This window comes from Solanum tuberosum, unplaced genomic scaffold (genome assembly GCF_000226075.1).
Source record: "Solanum tuberosum cultivar DM 1-3 516 R44 unplaced genomic scaffold, SolTub_3.0 scf00040, whole genome shotgun sequence".
NCBI lineage: Eukaryota > Viridiplantae > Streptophyta > Magnoliopsida > Solanales > Solanaceae > Solanum > Solanum tuberosum.
Window position 1 is genome coordinate 1,538,716 of NW_006238964.1, and position 16,898 is coordinate 1,555,613.

Genomic DNA, 16,898 nt, shown 5'->3' on the forward strand with positions numbered 1-16,898 from the left:
AGTAAGCTTGACCCATGTTTGACAATCCAGAAAAGATCAGGGGCTCCTTACATATTTGTACAGGCAAACAAAAAATGGTTTCAAATATATATAATTAATTTATAGTAAATATAGATATATTTTTATTTAAATAAAAATAGTCAAAAGTTATAGAAAGTATATAATGATTGTAAAATATAGCTTTTCAAAAGTCATAGAAAATATACAATGACTATATAATATAGTTTACCTATATATGAGTTATACAAAATGATAGACTTAAAATAAGTTAAAAAATGATAAATGTAAGTTAAAGGGAAAGTTGTATGAAATAGCAAACTATTAATTCAAATTAAATGCTATAACCATAGTTTATTTTATTTGTAATTCGCAGCAAACATCCCATTTTTTGTCATCTGGTTCGGTATACTATTAGTTATTTTCGGTATACAAATGTATAAAATGCATTGTGTTTGTATAAAGCGAGAGAAAATTGTATATACAAATACAAATACATATATTTTCGTCCTATACACTTATAATTATATAAATACAGATCTTTCCCTCCCCAGTTCTCTTTTGTTTTTCTCGCTTTCTCGCTTTATACAAACACATATTATACAAATTACAATGTATAATTTGTGTTGTATAAAGCAAGAGAGAGAGATTTGCGTATAGATTTCACATATACACTTATACAAAGAACACATACATATACAAATTACATCTATATGTACATATACAATGGACAACACGTATACATATACAAATAGCATCTAATATACAAACGCAATTATCATAATTAAAGACGAACATGACTGTATACATATACACACATAAAGAAAAAACCGAAACATTTGATATACAAATTATCCAATTGTATAAATGAATTTATACAAAACTGAACAATTTGTATATAAATTGAATGTATCTAGCGAATTATACAAATCAAAAGCTCCATAGCAAACATAAAATCTGCTATGGAGCGCAATTATGCAAACAATAGCTATAACATACAAATATGATTTTTATGTTTGCTACATGTGAAAGTTGTATAAGTTAAATAAGTTAAAAAATAATAAATTGTTGATTTCGTTCCTGGGCCTGCCACTTCTGGGCTGGGCTTTTCAAACTATGTCCCTTTTCTGATAATAACAAAATGGCCCAATTGCTACATTTAAATAAATAAAAAAATTAGAATTGTTTATTACCCTTCTTTTTTAACCTTCAACTTAAGTTTAAATATTACTCCCCTTTTGAACACAACTAAAAAAGACAGAAGATATTTGATATTGAAAACTATTAAATGCATAGAAGAGAAAATGGCATAAAATAGATTTGATATTGAAAGCCGAGGTAATCATTGAACGAGAAAGAATTAAAAAAACGATTTTTATAATATTCGTCAAACATTTTGCAAAAATAGAAAACAAAAGTAAAACTTTTGGGATACATGGAAAAAACACATACTACTAAAAATCTAGAAGCATGTAGAATGAAAAAAGCAAAAATGGATTTATACTAAACTTTTTGTTGTAATAAAATGTAAACTACAACTTACAAAGTTACAATAGTAAAATCAGAGTTTGAAAATCAAAGGGATAATAACTCGTTATCCCTTGCAACAAGAAATATAAGAAATAATGGTGAAAACTCGTTATCCCTTAAAACAAAAAATAATATAACATAAACTAGTAACATTAAGTGGAATGATAGAAGAAGAAAAAATACAAGAAATTAAAGAGAAACAAGCAAAAGTTGAAAATCTTATTGAAAATAGAATATGTTAATTTAAAGAAATAACCTATAGGTTCATTATTCACACCCGTGTTTTTCTAAATGAATTTTCATTACCAAATAGTTATTCTTGTACAATTTCAAGAACTACTCTGACATAACAATGAAATAATATGCAAAAAACTATCTCTGACTACATCAAAACACCATAATCAATTACCACTCCTTGTGATTGATCTTTGCTTGATAAATTCTTTGATTTCTCTCTATCCAAACATGGTACACAACTGCTGCTAGACACATCTTGTATATGGCTGCTAAAGCTCCTTTGCTCTTGACATTTGTGCATGCCCATTCAAGTTCTTAATTCTTGCCATGACATAGCTTGTCTTGAAGCACCTATATATCCACACCAGCAAACTAGACCAAATTTTTGTACTGTAAGGACATTAAAAAAATAGATGATTAGTAATTTCCGTTCATGCATCACAAAGGATACATTGTTGTTCATATATGATTTTCTATTTGTGATCCTTCATAATTAGATATGATTCTGCTCCTTTGGAGTTTTTGATATGTACCCTTCATTGCCACATATATTTTCTTAATAGGAAACTCAAGCATAGAACTAACATCATCTTCCGTAAATCTCACTTTTTGAATATATTTCTTGATCTTTATTATGATTATACACATTTTATAAGTATTAAAAAGCAAAATGAATCATACTATTACTTATAATATTACAAGTCACTTACAATAATGTATATCAAAGTTACAAAATTGCAAAATTGAGAACTGTAATTACTTTTTGTCAAGATAAATATGTTAAAAATACTTAATTCTATTAGTAATATAAAGTAGGGAAAATTATGCGGTTAAACAAGCTTATACTACATAATAAAAAAATAATATATACTACGTAATTAGTCATTATTGCTATAGTTTGCTATAATTACCACTCACAACTAACATTAACCATTAATTACATGGGCTGACTTTGAGTTTGTATAATTAGTCACGTTTGTATAATTCACTACATTTGTAAAATTCACAACTAACAATTCTTCGTTTAATTTGTATTTGTATACGATGGTTTGTATTTATATATGCAATGATTTCCTTTGATTTTTCAGTTTTATTACCATATGCATTCAATCTTTTTGTGTATAACTTTTTAAAGTTTGTATAAATGTGTAGTTTTCAGATCTTATATAATATAATTTGTATAATTGTTTAAAGTTCATATGTTTATGTTTGAGAAAAATGTCTGAAATATATTCTAACTTTGACCGAAATTGCTGTAACGATACCAAACTTTGGAAAGGACCTTTTACCCCCTGCACTATTTAATAGTGTATTTTAAAGGTATATATGTGTCCACGTAGACATCATAAAAATTGGATAATTATAAATAGTAACGTGTCCACGTGGGCACATATATACCTTTAAAATATACTATTAAATAGTGCAGGGGGTAAAAGGTCCTCCATAAAATTTGGTATCGTAACAGTAATTTCGGTCAAGTATTTTTCAGATCCTTTTCCATTTATGTTTGTATCAATTCGTTATTTCGGTTTTTTATCATATTTGTATAATTTCAGACTTTATATTACTCAATTATACAAAAACAGGCGAATTTTACAAACGTACTCGCGAATTTTACAAACGAGATGCGAATTATACAAATTATTGCCCTCTTTCGCTCGCCTCTCTCCTCCCTCTCCCAATGTCGATCGCTAGATATACAAATACATATGTATACCAGTTACATATATATAATTATCTATCCGATATACAAAAATAATTCACTCCTCTCCCACTCTCTGCTCTCTCTCGCTCGCTTCTCTCCTCCCTCTCCCAATCTCGCTCGCCACTCTCTTCCCTATAACATGTAACTACGAATCGTATTTAGCAAACTATAGATATGAAACATAATTAAGCTAGTTTTGAGTGACTATATCCGAAAGTTTCCAATAAAGTATAAACTATAAACTATAAAGTGTCTTTTCAAATAGACCTATGAACATTTCTTTCCCTTATATGGTTCTCAATTTGAAACGAGTTATCGATTTTATCTAAATGTAATGTAAATTCGAGTAAGAGAGCCATGGGCCCACGTTAAAAAACAAAACCGGTAAACCCAAATTAGTGAATTTCGTCGACGGCTCCCCCTTTCGCTGGGTATTCTCTGTATCTCAAAGTTCCGATTCCCTCTTCTGTCAATTCCACTCGCCACTTACCATTCAGGACCCGAACGTAATGTACGGAGGTTCCGGGAAGCTAGGCCGTGGCGGCGGAGGCGCCGGCCGTGGTGGCGGCGTCGGGAAGCGCAACATCCAGTCACCGTTCCAACCACCGCCTTTCCACAGGGCATCTCCTTCGCCTGCCGGCCGTCTTCCAGTTGGTAGTGGAGCTGCTGCACCGCGCAACCGCAATATGACCTCCGGTCCTACCTCCTCTGTTCCCTCTAATGGAGTCGAGGAGACTTTTAGCCTCGTTACTGGAAATCGTTTGAATTATGCCATGATTATTCGGCTGGCGCCAGACCTAGTGGAGGAGATCAAGCGACTGGAAACTGAGGGCGGTGCAGCCAGGATCAAGTTTGATGCCAATGCTAATTCCGATGGAAATGTGAGTTTTTTGTTTGCTTTTATTTTGCATTTGAGTCTGATATCTAGGTAAAGAGCTTGAATTGGACTTCAACCTCATATCTGCTACTGCACGGAGAGATTTTAGATTCAGAGGGCTGTAACAACAATGAAAAGAAATAAATAACTTGTTTTACAGATCTGTGTGCAACATATTTATTTGTTGTTAGATGGCTTTCTCTATTTTTTTTTCGGGCCTTACCTATAAGTTGGTTTTGTTGAACATGTGCTTAGATGGATACCACTTCTAATGCAAGGGAGAACATGGGAGATTGCAAACAAACATTTGTTTATTTTCGGCTTAAACTTTGCCATGGGAATGGAAGAAAGAAAGTTGTCCTTATCTTCTCCTCCTCCTCCCGACATGAAGGGATCAAGTGGCTAATCTCTTTTGTTTGGGCCAGTAGCTAAAGGAAAGTCCTCGCTTCGTAACGCCCTTAATGCTAGGTTTTGAAAAAGACTTTTCATGTCATTCCCATTTAGGTCAGATTCGGGTCCCTCGGTTGTTTTCTTTTCCTTCCGCACCTTTACCTCTAAATGAGAAAGATGATGGTTTCTATGTCCAAGTTAAGTTATTGCTTCTTAGGTCTCCTTGACATGAAAATGGAACACAAACATTATACTGCAGGTGTGCAGCAAAAAAACTTTTAGCATTTTAAACCTCTAGCAACTGCTGCAAGTTAATATCTATGTCTATCTGCAAGCATAAGACTTGTAGATTACCTACTTATCCGAACAATAAGACTTCAAAGCAGGGGCAGAGTGGTCAATTGGACCCGTCATCGAAAAATTATAATGTGTTAAAAGGATAAAATATATTTTTTGGTTATATATAAACATTAAATCCCCTTTTACAAAAAGGAAAATTCCCGTGTAGTAGTCAAAGGGATTCTAAAGTTGCTTTACGTTACAAGTTTAAATCCCAACTATGAGATCCTATTATTTTTTTTTTATTTTTTTTGATGACAAGGGAAACCCGCCGCCGCTACCCTTTGTGTGCGCACAAGTTAAAACCCCCGCTCCTATGCAATAGCTCGCAAACCACATAGGAGAGGTAACCCGCACCACGCTCAACCCAGAAGGCAAACCCCTTGCTTTTTGTTGGCAAGGGGTTTCGAACTTGAGACCTCCAACATGAAAGTCCCAAGCTCAAACCACTGGGCCACCCCGAAGGGTACTATGAGATCCTATTATTTTCTTGAACTTATATCGATTCCTGGCTTTGCCGCCGCTGTAGTTCGTAGTTTGCCTTTTGTTTGAAAGCTATGCATCCTTACCTCATTTATGTGCTTTCTTTATTAGATTTCCTATGTAACAGAATAGGAAAATAAAGAAACAGAATAACCAAGTTTGGACAATATAATTAAAAGCCTTTGAAACGGGAAATGTGCTTCTTTAGGGGTCCATATCAAAGTATCTACAACATTATGCTTCCAGTGTTTTCTGATCTATACTTCTAATTTGTCATCATGTATTTGTTTGTCTGAAATGAATAGACTGGGAGTATATTTTAGTGATTATCTTTCCTAGATTTTATACTACAGCACCATAATTTTATACCATAAGTCCATAACTTGCATCTGAAATGTCACCGGTCGAGCTTCTTTTCTTTCCTCAGAGTTGGGATCTCGCTAACCTCACTTTGTTGGATTGTTGGAAGCAGATGAGCCTGTGCAAGCATCAGAACATGCATTCTCGCGATCTATAGAGTCCTTATGACTTGCTCCTGAAAAGAATAATCAAGCAACCTTCTTCTTTAGAACAGACATTCCATTCTTTGCTTTCCCGGAGCGTCACTTATCCTTGTTCCTTCTCTAACATAAACTTTAGTATCAAACTTGCTCTGTCATCTTTAGTTATGCTCCTCATTGAGTTTCATGTATGAGTGCCTCATTAAGAACTTTTGACATCCATTGACTTGATTTTAAACTTATGCTGGACATTACTGTTATTATGGTTAAGTATAATTGGATGTGATTTGGACAACTTGTATCAGGTCATTAATGTTGGTAGAAAAGACTTCCGATTCACATGTTCGCGTGAACCGGGAGATCTATGTGATATTTATGAAGAACGTCAAAGTGGAGAAGATGGAAATGGTTTGCTTGTCGAGTCAGGTGGTGCTTGGCGAAAATTGAATGTGCAACGTGTTCTGGATGAATCATTTACAAACCATGTTAAAATGCGGTCAGAAGAAGCTGAGAAGAAGCTTAAATCACGAAAGTATGTTTATTGCGCAACTCTTTTCTTTTTTGGATAAGGATTTACCAACTCTAGATGACATATGCAAATGGTTGATTATTATAGCTAGATATATTATTTTTTTCCACATTATTGTGCTCATTTTGTTGATGTTCAGATATATAAAGTTGAGTGTTTTTTACTTTTTTGGGAGGGGAAAGGGGAAGAAAAGGGCTTAATGAGGATGAAATTTTAAGCATTTTTCTGTTAAGACTTTTATTTACTTGACGAGAGGAAGATCCTGTCTTAAATTTTGTTAAATAGCTTGCTAATGTGTAGTTAATTGAAATTTAAACCACTACACTAGGAGTAAGTAGTAACAACATTCCTATCTCTAACCCGCAGTTAAACTTTTGCGCTGTTGAAAGGAATTAGCTTTTGTTGTGATAAATCCACACTCAGATTCCCCAGCAGTTTTAATCAAAAGCAAAAAGTAGAAAGAAAAGGTGCTGACATTTCCTGGAGCTTTAAGACAGAAATGAAAAATATAGACACTTAAATTCAAGAACGATAAACTATAAACAGAAAAAAATTATATGGATAAAGGAAATAATTATTGTTTAGTGTTGCTCACTTTAAGAAGAAGCCTATGGTTGATGGTGACGAGACATACGTCTTAGCACCTCGGTACCTGATCTAAAGCGTGGCATAAGTGAGACGTAGTGCTTAACCTGTTTCGTACCTAGCTTGAGGGATTATGCGTGCCTCAAGTGAGCCTTTAACAATATTGCTTTTTGATTGTGAAATGCTGAGTAAAAATATTAAGGCTTTTCCGATCCTTTGGAAAAGTTCCATACTCCCTCCGTTTCAATATGTTTGACCTACTTTCCTTTTTTGTCCTTTCAAAAAGAATGACCATTTCCTTTTTTAGCAATTCCTTAATTTCAACTTCCCTTCCCACATGACTTGTTTAAGACTAGAAGATTAAAGGACATTTTGTTACATTTGACATATCTTTAATTTTAGACCACAAGATTCAATTCTTCTTTACTTTCTTAAACTCTGCGCTAAGTCAAAATAGACCAAACAAATTGAAACAGAGAGATTACTAGTTAAATAAGGAAAGATTCTACTGTTGCTTACATCTTACTGGTATTTGTATTCTGTTCTTCATGTATAGTAATATTATTGCATTTCTAAAACAGAGCCATTGTTTTGGACCATGCCAATCCATCTATGAAGGGTCAGACGAGGGTAATAGCTGCGGCTGAAGGTATGCATCATCTTGAACATTGAAATTAAGCATTTGATAATCACTTTTCTAATTTACCTTGGCTAAGGTTTGGTAGATTACTCTTAAGTTTTACTTAGGAGTCCATCATTTTCTTGTACATTTATGGAATGAACTTTTTACCTTCTCAAAAGCCAAAAAAAAGGCCTTGTAGATTGTTCTTAGTTGATAATTTTTTCTGCAAATTGGATGAAGTATAAACCTGAAGTAGAAATGCTTCTGGTATCTATTTGAGGATAAAGCTACAGTGCAAAAGTCTCAGAGGATTTGATGGGTGTGCATTTGTATAGGAGAGAGGAAGGCTTCTGGTATCCCATTTTATATTTTTATTTACAAGCGGAAGAGGAAAAATTGAGGGGACGAGAAGATAGTTTTGATGGTGTTCTATTATGAAGGGTCTGATAATCATTATGTATTTTTTAGCTTACATGGAATGAAAGAAGAAGGAGATCGTTCCATAGTCGTGAAAGAGATATTAGTATAATAAGCTGCTCTATGGAGAAGATGAAGCTGAATTGTTTAGCTCTTTTCTATTTTTGGTGTAAACATGAATATCCTCATGAAGATGAGGATATCCCTAGTATGTTAGAGTCCTTAAGGAGTTCATAGGAAAACAACATCACTTTTGTATTTCTGATTGTAAGTATTACTGGAATACGTCCTGAGTATTCCTGTGTTTATAATACAAGTTACCTTTTCAAAAAAAATAATAATAAGGATATCTTTTTCTTTTCTCGTGCTTTTTATAGTGTAGGGAAAGAATTCTTGTGGGACCTTTGGTTAGATGATTGGGATAACTTGTTTGAGAACTGTTGTTGAGTTCGCTTTATACATATTTTTCACACCAACTTGGTATAATCAATGAATTAAATGTGAGTAAGGAAAGAAATATGAGGTCCTAATAGTGGCATATTGGCAGTCATTCTTGGTGTGGTAGAAGTGCTCATGCTACTTGTTGTGGCTATAACATTAAACCTGTCTTTGATGTTTGCGTTTAGTTTTGCATGGATTCAGATATCATTGTTGTGTGGTAGAATCAATTGTAGTACCTTACGAAACAGCAGCTTAAACGGAATAGTTAATCACAACAGTGAAACAATGGCTGATAAGAAGAAACAATGTTAGTACCGTATGAAAACAGCAGCTTAAACACTATGGTCAAGCAGATGATGTTTATGCTCGTCTTCTGGAGAGTCTGTTATTTTTTTTGATAATGGTAACAATATATTTATCAGCACAGATTGTGCTGGAAGCCAGACTTACAAAAGATCTAGTGAATCCTAAAGATTATCTACTTACAATGATTCCAAAAACTCAATATTGACTCAGTTATACAAAAAATTCATTACACCAGAAATGCAGAGACAAAATGAGAGCGTCTTTTGTTTATTGAACAGATACTGTGGAGAACATCAGTTCTCTAGATGGATGATATATAATGGCTGTGTATGTTTAATTTCTGATATTGCAGTTTAATGTTAATTTAACTCTTTGTCTCTTTCAGCTAATCCACGGAGGACGAATTTCAAGCAAAAGAAAGAGCCTCCTTTGAAAAAACGGAAGGCAGAGCCACCTCCAGGTAATTTCGGAGCTGAAGTGTAGAGGTTTCTTATGTTTTCTGCTTGCAGTCCAGTCGGTATATTTCATGTCCAGGTGTTGGAAAGAGAGGACTTCTTGAATATAATTTCATTGTTTTGGTGGTGTTACGTTTCCTATCTTTTCATTGAACTTTATGAATTGCAGGGGGATCTTACGGATCTGCCTACAAATCTGGCTCGTCTGCAACAACAAATTCAAAGGGAAAGCCTTCTGCTTCTCCTTTATCATCTCCACCTGAACCATCTGGTGCTCCAGCATCTCCATTTGGCAATGTCAATCTCTTGAAGGGCCAAATTGTTGTGGACGATATGATACCCACTCAAACAATAATTAAAGCTACTAGCTCTGACAAAGAAATTCCTGGCAAGGCGATCACAAGTTCTGTACAAGATAAAGTAGGACGTAAAAGTCATACAGGCGCAACGTCTACTGATCTGCGTAGCATGTTGATTTCTCTACTTATGGAGAACCAGTCCAAGGGGATTAGTCTTAAGGTAAGCATGTGAACTGAATTGGACCTTTTGTTAATTTAGCTAGCTATCTGGGTAGGAGGTGGAGTGTAAGTTTAGAACAAAGAGATTCTTCTCCCTTTGGCTTATTGCTCTTTTTTTGACATGGAGTACTCGGTAAATTCTTAAGTATATCTCTATACTGCATCAGCTTCTTATTTCTTGCCCTTGAAATATCTTCTGGGTTCTTAGGCACTGGAAAAAGCTGTTGGAGACACGCTCCCGAACTCAGCCAAACAAATTGAGCCCATTATAAAAAAGGTAAATGGTACATGCTTTGCTGTAATTCTGCTGAAAAAAGCAAAGAGAAGTGAAGGCATGTCCGTGATACTATAGTTATAATGTTTTACACATTAACTTGTGGTGGCAGATTGCTATATACCAAGCTCCAGGAAGATACTTCTTGAAACCGGAAGTGGATATAGAAAGTTTCCCGAAACCTGCCCCTGAAAGTGGAAGGTACAAGTTTCTTCAGGCTGTTTGTTATTTTGTTTTTTGTCTCTTCAATTTGAATCCAACTAATATCTGTCAGAGACAAAGGTGATCTACATTTAGCACACATAGTCAAATTGAAGTCTCCATAAGTATACCTGTAGGAGCAAGGGACTTTCGACCAGAGAAAAGCATAGAAGACGTTTGTGAAATGATGCTAAACAAAGTGAAATGATACTATTAAACAAAAAGACCACAACATTTTCCCTCCATTTTGAGCTAAAACAATCAAGGAGCAAGCAAATACATGTTTTTAATGTTACAAAGGTTAACATGTACTTCTGAATTCACCCTTCTTTTGATTTCCAATTTAAATGGTATGATGCTAACACACAGAGATCATATCTATATCATACAGTCCCCTGAAATGTCTCTAGTTATGAGATGTTGCAAGATGAAATCAAATGTTTTCTTTCTATGACCCATGGTGTTGTTTGTTAAGAGAGAACCTGCAATCTCTCTAGTTAAAGTACACAAAAACTGGAACAATTTTCTGCTTATCTTTCCATTGAATTCAACTAACTTTAAATACACCACTGGTGGATAACCGCCCACCTAATAACAAGGAAATAACTTCTGACTACTCTTGAAATGGGAAAGTGAAGGAATAACCTTATTACTGCTAATAACTGCTACAGTGAAATAGGAAAACATAATTAATAGATAAGCTAAAGTAATCCACTTTCTGATTTCTTCAAATATTTTATGTGTAAACTGTTGGTAAACTAAACTTGTGCTAACATAATTCTAATGTATATCTTCGATGTTGGTGCTGCCGAGTACCATAGTACTAGCTCTACTATGTCCTTGATAGGAGAAACATTTTCTGAAAAGATTTGCGCATTGATTGAAATGCTTGATTCTGTCTTAACTGAAAATTTCCTTTGCGTTGATGTTTGTTTCTCCTAACAGTTCTCCTGAAGATCATTGTCAGCCATCATCTGCCCCTCATAAATTTGACCAACTACCTGCTCCGCAGACAGTCTTAGTTCCAAAAACTGATAGTGGTGAGTTGGAAGAGGGGGCAGTGAGTGATTCTAAACCTCAAGAAGCATGTGATGCCATTGAAAACATTGATATCCTCCATCTTTCACCTGATCGAAGTGAAGGGCAGGCAAATAGCTCTAGCTCTAGTGATAGTGATAGTGAGAGCAGTGATAGTGGAAGCGATAGTGGAAGTCAGAGTAGAAGCCGAAGTAAAAGCGTGGCCAGTGGGAGTAGCAGTGACAGTGAAAGTGATGCTTCTTCTAATAGTAAGGAGGCATCTGATGAGGATGTCGATATCATGAGTGATGATGACAAAGAGACAAATCATAAACTGCAAGCTTCTGAACAGCTTCAATGTGGAACTTTGGACTTTGAGGCAGGTCAATTTGAGGTGGGTGAGATTGAAGATCTTAATGTTGTTGATATTGTGGATATTGAGAAGGACTTGCCTGACGGTGGCCAAGTAGCTGAAATGGATGTTATTCCTGAGTTAGGTCCTATGAGAGATGATGAAAAACCTGTTCAAGAGATCAGACCTTTTTCAGCTGATTGGCATGCGCATAAACAACGTGAGGTCCAAATGGGCAAGCTTCCTCGTGAAGCAGAAAATGTTAGTTACCAAAACCATTCTAGTGAAATTGAAAGCATTGACAAGGATAGCTTCAAGCGTGAGCTGTCTAATAGCGTCCAAAAATCTCAAAAAAGTAAAAGTAAAAGAGTGCGTGATGAAAAACACTCAGTTGATAAAGGTGACAAGCATAAGAGAGTAAAAACTCAAAATCCTATTCAGCAACAAAGTTCTGGGGGTAGGAACTCTACTTTTGTGGAGAGTTCACACTTATCTCCTGATAAGGATGACAGAACTTCCAGAGATGCTGCTGGGGATTTTGGTTCACAAAAAAGTTACAATCAGGCCATGTCTCGAAAGTCTGCTTCTGAATTTTTGCCGCCAGACCGGAGATCTGTTGATTTCTCTGCAAGGGGCAAAACTCCCACTGGTTCTGAGAGGCCAATTAAACAAGGTGAAAGCTCAGGGCATACTGCTAAGTACACTGAAAGAAGCCTTCAAATGAATGAAGGGTTCCCCTTACAGAGAGACAAGGTTAGTAAAGATTCACAAGATGAATACGGCATTGTTAGTGATAAAAGGGAAAGAAAAAATCCGAAAGATGGTGTTGGGGACCAGCATAGAACATCAGTTGATTCAAACCTCAATAAGTATGATAGCCCGCTGCCAGGAAATTCTCCAAAGGATAATATGGGTAATACGGGGAAATCTTCTTTCATTAATGGGCGTGGGCACATGCTTCAAAGAGAGCTCTCAGACTTGGAGTTGGGAGAACTTCGGGAGCCTCCAACACAGGAAACAGCTGGTTTGAAAAAGCAGGTTGAGAGGAAAAGTTCATTTAAAGGAGAGAATAGACCATCAAGTTCAGATTATTGGAATTTTGAGTCAAGTAAAGGAAGAACTGTTGATAAGACTGTAGCAGACTTAAGAAGATCATCTCCTCTCCAGTTGAGCTCTGTGCATTCTGGCACTCCGGATGGCTTATCTAAGAGGAGGACCCCTGAATGGCACGCTGAAGATTTTTCAAGATCTCACCAAAAGGTTGCACAACCTCTGCCTCAACAGCACCGTCCTAGAATTAATCAGAACGATATTGGGTCCCAATATAATCAACCAGTGGACGTGCATAGTAGTAGGCAAATTGAAGAAGAAGGGAGCTTAGGGACTGGTCAGGAGGTCCATGCAGACAACCGCAGAAAATCGTCTGTTGGTACACGAGAACAACATGATCTAAAACATAGTGTACTTCCTCCATCGGTCAAGCAGAACAAAGGGCAAAAGTCCAGTTTGGCTGCTGAGATCAATGATAGGCATAAGGATGCTTCTTTGCTGGGGAGCTGTGAAGGTCAAAGGATGCAAGAGTGTTCTCCTGATGAGATGAGTTCGTACTCCAAGTATGAAAAGGAGGAACCAGAACTGAAGGGACCAATAGAGAATTTTGCCCAGTAAGTTTTCTAACATTTACTTCTCTGGTGGAGTAAACATTTTGGGGCTTGTTGAAACATACAGGCATACTCCTTGCATTTAAATTAATACATAAAATAGGGTACACAAATGTAGTGTTCTAGTGTCAAATGCATTGGATACTTCAAGTGGTGTTCATTGTTGAAAACTTGTTTTTGGAACCTTCGCTGCAAAAAGAGAGAGTACAGTCGTACACACATCTAGGGTTCAAGTAGTAAATGCATTTTTTACTATTAATACAAAGTTACCCTTTTACTGATAAAGAAAGAGTAGTAAATACATTGGATACTTCAGAATTCAGATCATCTTCATTATTTTGAGACGTTTGTTCTTTAAAGCATCACTTTAAAAATGTAGATCATGTTGTGTTGATGTAATTAATGCTTTGTGTACTTCACTTCACGATCATCTTTTTTTGCTAAAGACCTTTATTCTTGATGTTACTCATGTCAGGTTCTCCTTGTTTCAGGTATGAAGAGTATGTGCAGGAGTATCGGGAAAAGTATGATAGTTATTGCTCGATAAACAAAATATTGGAGTCCTACAGGTTTGTTGCAAGAACAGAAAAATATGCTGATTTCTCAAAGTTCCATGGAGATTATTTCTTCTAGACTTGTTTAACAAACACCTCTTTCAAACAGTTTATTTTCAGTTTTAGTTTTTCTAATAAAGATTGGGATCAATTATTTAGGAATGAGTTCATTAAACTCGGGAAGGAGCTTGATGTTTCTAAAGGAAGAGACGCAAAAAGATTCTATGACATGTTGGGACAGTTAAAAGATTCTTATCGCAAATGTGGACCAGTAAGTTTCCTCTCAATATGTTTTTGTAATCATGGATAAGAAATTGGAAACTGTACTCCAACAATTTCCTATGTGGGTTGTCTATTATGTCTCTTAATGTGAAACCAGCTCTAGTGCACTAGTTCAAAAATCCTCCCCTGCATTTTTCTCAATGCTTTTGGATGCAAGTGTTAAGTGCCTTTTCTGCAAGCTATTTCTGGATAACAGAGCCTAGTGGTTGGAGTAGTTTCAATGCACTCTGGAGACACATTTTTTGGGTAGTACTGTTAACTTGGATAACCTTTTACGCTTTCATGGTCGAAATAGTTTCAATGCACTCTGGAGACACATTTTTTTATGTAGTCCCGTTTATTTGGATAACCCTTTACTCTTTCATTTAACTCCTTTAGCTGGTTTGTCAGATGTATCTGTCCACTTCCCCATGTGCCTTAGGTGATCTATTGATACTGTATTTTCTTTGGGATCTCTGACTCATTGAATTACGATTTAAAAACTGCAGAGACATGTAAGATTGAAGAAAATATTTATTGTGCTTCATGAGGAATTGAAGGTACTTATCGGACCATCACTTTTGAACCTTATTGCTTCACTTCTCCAAGTTCTTCTTTCTTTCTTGTCCTAGTTTTCTTCTTTTCCTGTACAATTTCTGAATGCTTCAACTTGTTGCGCAGTATTTGAAGCAGATGATCAAAGACTTTGCTGTTTCATATGCCAGAGACCGGTAACCAGAAAGATCGACTTCTAAGTTCTAGCTCTTCTTTCCTCTGTTGGGGAACCAGAGTGCTCAGGAATTGTAGTTTACTGGAGAAGCCAGCAGAAAATGCTCTGTCCGATTTATAGATGAAATAATGATGGTGACCACAAGAATTGACAGAAGACGTTAAGTTATAGTGGGAGCAACGCAAACAGGCTGAAGGTGGTTACTAGAAGATTTGGAGTCACAGTTTCCTGGGCGTAAATAGACTTGTGGAGTGCCTATTTTTGGTTTCCTTTTTTCCATTCTTTAGATGGGATTGTTGCCCAGTACATTTTTATGTAAATTTTTTTTGAAGTGTTGACTTGTTATTGTAAAATCGCCCCAAGGGCAAGTTTTCCATAGTTTTGTCTTCATAGTGATGTTCATGAACCTTTACCAAATTTTGATACAAAATGTCGTGCATTAGTGTAGGTGCAAGTTTTGGTTTCATAAAAGCTTTGTTCTCCATGTGTAGTTACAATGAAAACTGAAGGTATTTATCTTATGATTCTAATTATGTACATGTTTTACCAAGCATATTGGACATGCTTTACAATTTTAACGAACACTTCCAAAATGTTCCGTCTTGCTTTTCATATTACAAGAAAAGAAAAACGGTAGAATATTAGGTTTCGAATACCATTGAACTTAACAAGAATAGATGCATATGTCTTCTTTCTTTTTTTCTCTGTCTAAATGCACATCTATCTCGCCAAGGGTAAAATCCTATCTAGGTGTTCAAAGAAAGCCAATAAATGGATTTGATTTGGTTTTAATTTTAAAAAGTCAAAACAAACGAACTGACTTTGTAAGTATACTTCTTAAAGAAATACTTTGCATTTAAAAGTACTTGTTATAATGCAATTTGTAGTATTTCTTAAACATATTATTTCATATTAAGCTTACAATATTGAACATACAACAAGCATGTTGTATAATTATATCCCCTATATGTCTAGTAACTCAAATAAATTTCAAATAAAACTATGTTTATTTATATTATCTCTTGTATTCACATAACTTAGTGTATGGATTGTCATTATCGTACCACAAATTTTTAATGAAATCAGTACTGTTTAACTAAAGTAAAAATTAGGGAAAATGCATAAGTACCCCCCAGCCTATGTCCAAAATCCCTGAGACACACCTAACCTTTACTAAGGTCCTATTACCCCCCCGAACTTATTTTTTAGTTAATTTTTTACCACTTTTCGGTCTATGTGGCTGAGTCCGTGACTTCACCTATGTTAGGCGCGTGGGTGCAATTTTTTTCACAGCACTGACCAATAAAAATTGGCCATGTGTTAAAATAAACTTGAAAAAAATAACTATTAACTCAATTATCTTCTTCTTTATTATTATTCTTCATGTTTGGGGAAAAAAACCTCCATTATCATAAGTTAAATTGCTCCTTTCTTCGAAAAGCTAACAAAATAAAATCAAGAAAAAACTAGCCTTTGAACTCAACCACGGATCTTGATGACTTAGAAGTAGGGGTGTACATAGGTCGGTTTGGTTTGGTTTTTCATTAAAAAAAACCTAAACCAATTATGTCGGTTTATTAAATGTAAATACCAAATCAAACCACGCAAAGTTGGTTTTTTCGGTTTCGATTTTAGTTGGTTCTTTCGGGTTTTTTCGATTTTTTGGTTTTTTTTGGTTTTTTACAACTTAACGGTGTTTGAAAAAGAGATCAAATATATTTTCACCTACCTGTGCGATAAGCTAAACTTAAGAAACGTTAAATGAATAGAAATTTTCATAAAGACGGTAAAATTCACATGAGTACAAAATATATATTTTTGAAATAAAATATATAAACATTGAAAACTATAAACTAACTAAAAATATATTAACAAAGTAGATTATAAGTAATATTTTTTTTATCTATAAATAAAATA

At 35.1% G+C, this 16,898-nt stretch overlaps 1 protein-coding gene across 1 annotated transcript; it reads left to right on the forward strand.

Moving 5' to 3' along the window:
* The first annotated feature begins 3,805 nt into the window (after positions 1-3,805).
* On the forward strand, positions 3,806-15,428 carry LOC102596171 (uncharacterized). The gene is made up of 12 exons (XM_006342947.2): positions 3,806-4,350; positions 6,364-6,590; positions 7,754-7,821; positions 9,344-9,418; positions 9,583-9,932; positions 10,140-10,208; positions 10,318-10,406; positions 11,352-13,439; positions 13,928-14,005; positions 14,150-14,261; positions 14,761-14,811; positions 14,933-15,428. Exons 1-12 carry the CDS (start codon positions 3,979-3,981, stop codon positions 14,984-14,986), a joined length of 3,633 nt encoding a protein of 1,210 aa, XP_006343009.1. The 5' UTR covers positions 3,806-3,978; the 3' UTR covers positions 14,987-15,428.
* The last annotated feature ends 1,470 nt before the right edge of the window (positions 15,429-16,898 follow it).